Source organism: Brachyhypopomus gauderio, chromosome 3 (assembly GCF_052324685.1).
Source record: "Brachyhypopomus gauderio isolate BG-103 chromosome 3, BGAUD_0.2, whole genome shotgun sequence".
Classification (NCBI taxonomy): Eukaryota; Metazoa; Chordata; class Actinopteri; order Gymnotiformes; family Hypopomidae; genus Brachyhypopomus; species Brachyhypopomus gauderio.
The window spans coordinates 30515081-30524872 of record NC_135213.1 but is presented as its reverse complement, the minus strand read 5'-3'; the positions used below and the strand labels follow the sequence as shown (position 1 = coordinate 30524872).

General features: G+C 39.3%; 1 protein-coding gene across 4 annotated transcripts; it reads right to left on the bottom strand.

Annotated features, from left to right (window-relative positions):
* Positions 1-1198: 1198 nt before the first annotated feature.
* Positions 1199-6734, bottom strand: pias2 (protein inhibitor of activated STAT, 2). Of its 4 annotated transcripts, none has more exons than XM_077001088.1 (15): positions 6635-6734; positions 5605-5690; positions 4729-5185; positions 4409-4496; positions 4279-4329; positions 4069-4159; positions 3731-3865; positions 3529-3634; positions 3290-3363; positions 3011-3171; positions 2778-2911; positions 2360-2537; positions 1753-1892; positions 1625-1662; positions 1199-1494 (listed from the first exon to the last, which is right to left on the bottom strand). In XM_077001088.1, the coding sequence occupies exons 3-15, from the start codon at positions 5180-5182 to the stop codon at positions 1309-1311; spliced, it is 1836 nt and encodes a 611-aa protein (XP_076857203.1). In that variant the 5' UTR covers positions 5183-5185; positions 5605-5690; positions 6635-6734; the 3' UTR covers positions 1199-1308. The 4 variants fall into 4 exon arrangements, with proteins under 4 accessions (XP_076857203.1, XP_076857205.1, XP_076857206.1 ...); XM_077001090.1 differs by having other exon boundaries at positions 6599-6653; XM_077001091.1 differs by lacking the exon at positions 6635-6734 and having other exon boundaries at positions 4729-4910; positions 5019-5185; positions 5605-6628.
* Between the last annotated feature and the right edge of the window lie 3058 nt (positions 6735-9792).

Here is a 9792-nt window from a genome sequence, read left to right as displayed (position 1 = left end):
TAGACAGATCCACTCAAGGTTTCTCCCTGCATGTTTGTTTTCGATGGCAGATAAAATAGAGATGCTGACTGCATTCTTACTAACCCACTGAGCAACATAGGCTGAGCAGTATGTCTCAGAAAAGACATACTTTTTTATACAGGACCTTAGGAAATTAAATATTGCTTAGATTTGATGAGTCGACCTGTTGGATTGGATCCAAAACAGTGATCCATGCATAGATTGAACCCCAGAATCCTGCACTGTGGTATTCCTCTTTGGACTATGTGCATTTTAAATTTTTACATTTTTAATTTTAAGCCTTACAGAACAGTGGAAATTTCATAATACTCAGGACTTTAAATTTAGTCTTAAACTGTAGTCTTTAATTATGAAGTATAAAATTTGCATGACAACAGCTTCAATCTCATAATGTTGATTTGTTTGCTATCACAATAGATACAAACATATGGACACTCCGGACAATTTAAATTATAATTGAAATTTAGCTTGTAGAGATTGAGATGGATAACTGAAAGCACATTATAGTTTAAATAGTAAAAATAGGACGTTTCGCCACTTACAAATATAATGCAGGTCCACAACAAGGTTGTTAACTGACAAAATGCAGGCTCATCATTTGACAGCCCATAATAATAAAAAGCACAGGTAAAAGACAAAACAATTGTAAATGACATCCAAAAAAAAAAAAAATAAAAAATAAAAAAAAAAAAAATAAAAAAAAAAAAACCCAGCTGGCCTGCTGCTGCAGTCTCGACAATTTTGCTGAGATTACAATCTGCGACGTTTACCATCCTACACAATGTGCAATGGAACACACAAGCCATTTTTTATTGCTAAGACTCAATTAGCATCATTAAGATGATGTAAAATTGCACTGCAGAAATTGGTTAGTACTACAATAAAAACCGAGCTGCCGCAGTTTCTGCTCTCGTAGCGGTCCCAGCCTAGCATTACCCGGTACTGCGTCCGACACACTGCCACAGATTGGGCGGCCTGTGTTTATATCGATGCTTTCACTGACTCGTTTCCCCTTGTTCATTTCATGGGATCGAAAAGGCAATGGGTATGGGTCACCATTATAATTTCCTTGTAGGGAGAGAAGGAGCACAGGTCAAGGTTGGGTGTCTCACAATCATCACGTGTTACATCAGTAATACGCCATCTGCCAAATTGTGAAGAACTATGAAGATCCATGTCTGCTTCCACAAATAATATTTAATCGTAAATATGTCCGGCTTCGGCTCCTGTAAACCAATAACCCATGGTAGTTTGCTTGGTGGAAAGTTGGCCCGTGAAAACATTGATTCAGTCCAATGAGATGATGTCTGACAGACTTGCGGATCCTCCGGTGATGACACCCGTTTCATGGCTAGAGCTTCCCCCATGCGGGGCTGTGTCATACTGGACTGAGGAGGACACAAGGCCAGCACTGGTGGTGGCACTCTGGATGCTGCTGGAGAGGTTCTCGAGGTACACAGGGGTCCGGTAATGCTGCAAGATACAAGTACACAGGATTTTACAGGATTAATGACCAACAAATCACTTTAGACTTCCTATATGGGGAGCTAGGAAAACAAGAACAACTGTGGTGTCTAGGTTCATATCTTTGTTTGAAACAAACCTGGGGGTCTCCTTGAAGTAATGAAAATAAATCGAGACCTGCATAAGAAAAACAATGTTGAGACAAATTCAATTTACTCATGTGTGCATGGAAATATATCTTATTGGGTCACTGAGACACTGGCATACTTTGCATATCAGTCGGAATAGTGGACAGTGTTGAATGGTGAAATGGAACTGCATAGTCTGCAATGGAGGAAGTTAGGTATGAAGTGTCCAATGCCTGGACGTTTGGCACTCGAACCGTTGATGGCTGATAGGTCAAGACCCTGAGGAAAGAAGGGAAAAGAAAAGTCAATATTTTTCACATTTTAATGTTTCAAGTAAAATTTAAGTGCAATACTTCACAAGTGTAAAAGCAATACAGCTGGTATTGGGTGTCAATAATCAAATCATCCTACCAACTGGTGCACTGTATTCATGTGGGGAGCTTTTATTTTATTTTTTACAAACTACATGATAATGTAGTTGACAAAAAAAACTGTTTACTTTTTCAAACGAACCTTTACTGCACATTTCCTAGGTACGTAGCCATTTTTAACACACACACACACACACACACACACACACACACACACACACACACACACACACACACACACACACACACACACACACCTGCTACGTAAATGATATGGCTAGCGACTAGCAATTAAATAAAAGTGTCAGTTCAAATCTACTCACTAAGAGTTTGCTGGTATTCAGTGAGCCAAGAACGATAAAAGTTCACACTGACCCTTTGCTATGCATCTCTTCAGGTTTGGACATGTAGATGCAGCGCTTTTTCAGGGGCGGGTCTGGCTCCGTTTCATCGTCTGAGGAGCTTTCCAGCGTCAGGTCGATCACGTCTGCCTTCTTCGTGCTACCTGGTTCTATCTGAGGAACCACTGCACTCTGTCGCACAGGAGCAGCGCCTAAGGTCATCGAGAGGGGCAAGTTTACATGTCAAGGATCCAGAACGATTCTGGAGCACCAGAAAAAGATAGGAATAAACATCGTAACTATAAACGCAGGCAGGACTGTTGACAGTCTACACAGAGTAAGCATAGAAAAACATCAATTTTTTTTGTTCTTTTCTTTTAAAGATAGCACTTTCCTCTGTTTACATGCAAATTGTGGGAAAAGGACAGCATCTAATTTGTGAAATGAATTACATTCAATTTTGGGTATACACGGAGATGAAACTTTAAGTGTCTCCTTCTTTGGTCTAATTGGACACCAGGTGCCGTCCTCCAAGAACTTGATTTCATCCACATCTGTACAGTCATTTAGAATCTCCATAAAGAGCCTAGCAAGAGAGGAACAGAAGAACACAGATTGGGTGGTATTAAACACCATGAGTTCCAAAATTCATACCAGGTCTCCAAGACAACAGAGAGGCACATACCCATCTATGATCAAGCTTTCATATGTGGCTTTCTTGTCACACACAGGACAGATCCAGGTGGGCTTTTTTTCATTCATCTGCAGGTACAGTGCAGCATCAAAACACTGCAGGTGGGAGCAGGTGAGTGCTCGACAGGGCACCGTCAGGCGCATCTTCCCAAGCTGAGAGAAACCACAGAAGATCAGTAGTTAATAATTTATACAGAATTACAATATGCTGATAAAGGTGAAGCTGGTATGAGTGCAATAAAATACAGTTTACATGAATGTCAGTACTTACTGGGCACATAAGTGAAACTCGCAAACTGGTTGTGGCTATTTCGCTGTCAGGGTCTGCCGTGAGCTTTTCTTTTACTGAAACCAAGAGAGAAAAGAAGCAAAGTTATGTAAATAAATGTGATATGAATTTGAACAAGACAGCAAAAGTGACTCAGAATTTGTCTACATATGCATAGTACACAAGACGTCTTAAAATCTGACTGCATAAAACTTCAGTCTTTAAAGACAGACATGTCTTACTTAGTGCTCTAGAATGATCAGGGTTTCGGATCCCTTTCATTCTTAACCTCTGTAATAACAGCGGTGATGTCAGTTGTCGTACCAGGTATACAGACATGGAATACGTCTGAAAAACAATGCAAAATGTGTTCGTACAAACGGCAAGACTTTCTACACACTGAATACTTAGCAGTGTAAAGCTCAAGATGACAAGACCACCTACCTTTCCAATTTCGGGTGCCCATGTGACTGATATTTGATTGGGTACTGCAGATGATAATCTGACGAGAGACGTGATGTTCAAAGGTCTGCCTGGTCTCTTCTGCTCCACACCATTTTTGGGTGGTGGTGCATAGCCCTAGCAGAAGAGGGAACATATTAAACCATACTGAACCTTGAGATCACCCACACACACACTTCACAGCATCTTATCGCATAACTAAAACATCCATGTACATGTTCCAGAGTAGAACTGCTTAAAACTTTCTAAATCAAATGAAAGGTTGAATGTTTGACATTTCAGAAATAAATGCTAGACAAAACAGCCATTTAATTACTCACTGGGAGGGGAAAGAGTTTCCCGTTGACTTTAATGCAAAGACTGTTGGGATAGCTGTCCTCTTGAGGGCAACTGGTTTCTGAAAGGCAGAACCTAACAACAAAAGAAAAGGAATCTTACAAAAACAATCAACCATGTTTAATCCGAATAAAATTACCCAGACTGCATCAAACAAAGGAAAGGAGAAACATTACATTGACTCTCAATCTTACCGGAGCTGGATTTGCACCATATAGTCTCTTCTACCACCAGGAAGAAAATCCCTTTAAACAATGGAAAAAAAGGATGAGAAAAAGATGACAAACATAGTGTATAAGGAATGAAATAATGACACGTTCTTACCGGGAAATGCAAACTTCTCTCACTTGCTGTGGGGTCAAGGCAAAGATGAAGTACTTTTCCTGATGATATCTCTGACTAGTACTGGCCCCTGTGTGTGAGTGTCGGGGAGTAGAAGATCAATAAATACAAGCTAAACAAAGAGCAGGCACGATTTGTTGACCAGGTTTAAAGTAGCAATCTTTACACCAAATCATTCATTACAGAACTGCTCACTTCAAGAAAACCAAGCTTGCGTGTCTACAGTTCCAATTAGCTAAAGTGTATTTTGACAAAATCGAGTAAGCCATGCAAAAGAGAATGGGGGTGTTGCACATGATTACCTAAACTTGATGGCTTGATCAAAACATCCAATACATCATAAAATGGAAGGGACTTCATCAGGACGTCCGGATGGACAGGGGGCATAAGTGGGGTTGGCTGCTGCATGTTCATTCTGGGCTTCAAGTCGTGAAACATTGGTGAATCACTGGTCACCAAGTGTTGATACACCAAATCTGAGTGGCTAGCACCAAGAGAAAGGTCCGGACTCAGGGTCACCACGCTGCTCTCTGTCTGAAAGTACGACTCAGGAGAAGACGAGTACAGGGGGCTGTCGAGTGTCCTTGGATACCTTCGGCAATAAAGTTCCTTGATTTTACTCTGTACAGCAGGACCACAGTCAGTCTCGAGCAAATGCAAAGCACTCAGCAGAAGGTCATGCTTGCGGCCACTCTTGTTTCTTCCAGCAAAACCTAGAAGTACCTGGAGCTCTGAAACACGAAAATCTGATACCATGTTCTGCAAAACAGACAAAGAACCATAAAGACAAAATGCTGAAAACTTATAGACAGGGTAAAGGCCTCGAAGTAATGTGAATCTTTGCGCCATTAGGCTATATAGTAAAGGAAGTTGACTAGCAGCTTCCAATGCTAAATTTCATCAGTTTTTTTTTTTAGAGTTTACTTAAAAAATTATTTCAAAATTAACATGCCACAGTAAGCATACTTTCAAAATTCAGAATTCATTAAGGGTCTAATTAGACACTCTTAAATGCATATAAATTGTGTTGTCAAGCCTAAAATGTCTAATTCAAGGTCCCATTTGTGAGAAAACAGATTAATCTAAACCAACAATTCAAAACCCAAGCCTGAAGTCACATCCCACCCCAATACACCCCTACCAGTGTGCCCCAGAGAAGTAAGGAAATCTCAACTGACCCTTCAACATATGGTCCATGCTTGATTGTTCTTACTTGTTAATCCTTTTTCTTTTTAAATCCTTAACAAATATGAGCGAAATGCATCTAAAATGTTGGGAATAATTCCAGTCACCCATTAGATAAACAATACACAGGACATGTTATCACATTTAGCCTGATCTAATTTTTCATGTTGAATTCAAAATAAATCAACAAACGATAATCAAATAATTAGCAGCTTTACATATCTAGAACAAAAAGACACATCTTGATAACACGGACTATTTAAAATAACGTTATCGATAACACATCGTAATACTTTCAGACACTGTTACCGAGCATTAGTTTTGCAATATCCGACAAAACCCCGACAACTCCAACAAGCAGATATCCTGAAATTCATCCTTCGTCAACGTTACTGCTCGCCAGCCTGCTGTTAGCCAATAGTAACGTTCACTCTTTACTAAAGACCTTAACCGTTAGCGAGCGAGTCTCCTAGTTACTGGCAGATTTAGGTCATTACCAAAATGTGTTTTTATTTGTTATAAATTTGCTGTATTTACTTCTGAAATATTGTCTTAAGTTAACTAGCTAGCCAATCAGATATTGTTAGAGAAATACGTGGCTAGTAGTTAGCTATTGAGCTAACCAACGCCAGCAGACAATAACAAAAGACCAGCTACAATTCCATAAAGGATGCAGGACTTTTAACAGTGTTTGCCTGCTAAAATTGTATACTAAATATTATTTTACACGATAATTTAGCTAGCGTGTGTTTGCGATTAGCTGCCACATTCTCAGTGTTGTCTAATAATACTGCAGACTGTCTGCTAATCTAAAACTGAAGCACCTTGACAGCTAACGGCTACCAGCTCTGGCCTACGACAGCTAAACATGTCGATGCTTAATCTTTGCTTATAAAATATTCGCGAGATGGGATTCGATCACCAAGCTGCAAAACCAAAGCGATAACTACAAAATCAAACGAAATTACACGAAACTAAGAGAATTACATAGGGGCTGCCAGCTATCGTATCACTTTCGCCTACCCGTAACTTCTCAATATCCGCCATTTTGTGGCTGGGCTCATCCTACCGAGTCGAATGACGCGGACCCACGTGACACGGTAGCGGTTTAACCCCTCGTAACTGGCTTGTACAGAAGCTGCATGTCGTTATTACGAGATCTTATGTCGTTATTACGTGTAAATATCTCATTAAAAACGATATATTATGTCGTTAAAACGACATAGCTACACTGCGGTAAAGTTGGTTTCACGTTTGCATATTAGAAATTCTTTTTTCAATAGCTTTAAGAAAGTTGTAGGTGTATGCTTTGGTTTCCAGGAATAAGAATTTGCATATTTGTGCACTTTTGCTGATTTTATCTTAAATCTACTGAAGAAAGAATTCAGAAAATGTGAACGTGAAACCAACTTTACCGCAGTGTAGCTAGATATTTTCTCGTAATAACGACATGCTGAAGAATTTTTTACATTCTTGGCAGCAATACGCTTCCGTAGGTTTGCACAAAGCACCAAAAGAGTTCAATCAGACAATTAGTGTAGGATTGCCGTATGGTGTGATTTTTGTTTCAATAGTTCCACAAAAGCAAAAGTAAATCCAAGAACAGAAAGTATATGTTATGAATGCAAAACAGAAAAATATATATCAAAAGTATATATTTTTTATATAATTGGTTATTTGAAACTTATTTTCGTTTGCATTTTGACAAGTTTTTGGTTCCATTGTTTTAGTTTTTTTGGATTTTCCCAGTAAGGTCTTTTGCTTCTGGAATCTCTCTTTGCTTCTGGTTCGTTTTTTGCTTCTGACTTTTGGAACACATTTCACGTGTGGGAGGGTCTTAGATGAAGGCGTTCCTCTGCAATCTCCATTGGTCACTGATTCCGGACTGACACAGAGCTCTGAGACCGCCTCTGGGACCAAGCCACGCCCACCCCACCAGCCTCCCAGCGTTTTCAAACATGGCGGAACGCGGTGGTTCTGTTTCACAGTAGCATGTAAACTAAGTTTTACCATAAAAGTTTATACAAAGGTTATAATTAATTGGTAAATGGTCTGTAGATATTGCAAATGTACACTGTATAATAACTACATTAAGCATGGCAGTTAATATTTAGCACACTTCACCAGCGCGAGCTTTTTAAAATTTTAGTGAACTGGATGCAGGCATGAAAATCTGTCACCTTGCGGCGAAATTCGCCGTTTTTGAAGTATTTTGCGGTAAAACAAACTCTTATGAAAAATAGGTAGATAGTAAAATAAGAAACAAGATTTTTTTGTAGTTCTAAATGATGAACCCTGGTATTTTTTACACTCATTTTTGCCGCTGATGTTATTTATTGGTTCATTAAGATATAATGGTTTTGACTGAGCCATCTGGAATGGCGAAAGCGGCTCGCGTTTACGGATCTGGCTCCATATATTGACAAGACAGGTCAATATTTTTCAGCGCGACATTACCGTGAGAGAAGTCAACAGGGAAGAGCGTGTTTAGATAGATAGATAGATAGATAGATACTTTTATTGTCATTGTACATGTACAACGAAATTAAGCAGCAATCCTTAAGGTGCTAGGACAGAATAACAATAAAACAGTAGAACAACAGTACAAACAAAGTCTAAACGTGGGCTAAGGACTGTTAACCCTAACTGGGTGTGGACAGTGAAGACAGTGGGGTATATATATACACAATAGTGGACATTAGCAGTAGTAGATGTGGTTATTGCACAATCCTATAGACAACACTTGAGACAGTTACTGCACTGTCTGAATAAATAAATAGTAAAAGTGACAATAGTGCATGAACACTGGGCAATTGAGGCAGATATTGTACGTTCCTGAGTAGATAGAAAAGTCAGAAAAGTAGTTCAATTTGAGTAGTTCAATTTTGGAGGGTGGTGTAAAATGTCCAATTAACCAGTTCGGTGGGTGTATTTGTTAGTGTTCAGTTCCCTTATCGCACTGGGGTAGAAACTGTTTTTAAGTCTGTTGGTCCTGGATGTAATGGACCTGAGACGTTTCCCAGAAGGCAGTTGCTGAAACAGTTAAAAGCTAGCCTTTAAATTATTTTTTTTTTATTTTAAAGTTTAAAGCTAGCCTTTAAATTATTTTTAATTTAATCGCTGCTGTAGCTTCTGTCACCGTTTTGCTACATTCACAATAGTAGCGACTAGTTACTCGCTCCTCCTGGATCATTCGCTAGCGTCCCCGCGGGTCTAAAGTGAGAAGGAAATTAATCCGCACTCTGCGTTTCAATGGACTACTCTTCTTACTCGCACCCCTCCAAGTTAAAATCTTTTTGTTTTTATCTCTGAGTCGGACAGTGTCTGAATGTCATGTCTGACATGTATTATGTTTAGTATCTCTATGTTCAATGGTTCAATGAATATTGTTCACTTCTTAATAAAATATGGACAGCACAAGATGCATGTGATGTGTGTTTGTGTGTGGTACCTGCAGAACACTGAAAAACAGTGTGAGTGAACAAAGCTGGTTGTATATAGGGTGGCCACTTTTCAGTATTGCTTTAATTTTTGTATTTGGCTTTAATTTTGGTATTTTTTACTATTATGGATTTTACTATATTTGGCATCACCTCTCGTACACCAGCTGCCCCCCACCCCCCGTCCGTCGCCATACCAGATATTGCAAATACTCATATTTCTTCCACACATCAATGTTCTCTCCATCCAGTTCACTAAAATTTTAAAAAGCTCGTGCTGGTGAGCATGCTTAATGTAGTTATTATACAGTGTACATTTGCAATATCTACAGACCATTTACCAATTAATTATAACCTTTGTATAAACTTTTATGGTAAAACTTAGTTTACATGCTACTGTGAAACAGAACCACCGCGTTCCGCCATGTTTGAAAACGCTGGGAGGCTGGTGGGGTGGGCGTGGCTTGGTCCCAGAGGCGGTCTCAGAGCTCTGTGTCAGTCCGGAATCAGTGACCAATGGAGATTGCAGAGGAACGCCTTCATCTAAGACCCTCCCACACGTGAAATGTGTTCCAAAAGTCAGAAGCAAAAAACGAACCAGAAGCAAAGAGAGATTCCAGAAGCAAAAGACCTTACTGGGAAAATCCAAAAAAACTAAAACAATGGAACCAAAAACTTGTCAAAATGCAAACGAAAATAAGTTTCAAATAACCAATTATATAAAAAATATATACTTTTGAT

Coding starts and splice junctions, on each gene's coding strand:
- pias2 (XM_077001088.1), bottom strand. CDS start 5,182: ATGGTATCAGATTTTCGTGTTTCAGAGCTCCAGGTACTTCTAGGTTTT. Junction 3,866..4,068: donor GGAAACTCTTTCCCCTCCCA/GTGAGTAATTAA, acceptor CTCTTCTGCTAG/GGCTATGCACCACCACCCAA. Junction 2,538..2,777: donor GTGTATACCCAAAATTGAAT/GTAATTCATTTC, acceptor CGATGACCTTAG/GCGCTGCTCCTGTGCGACAG.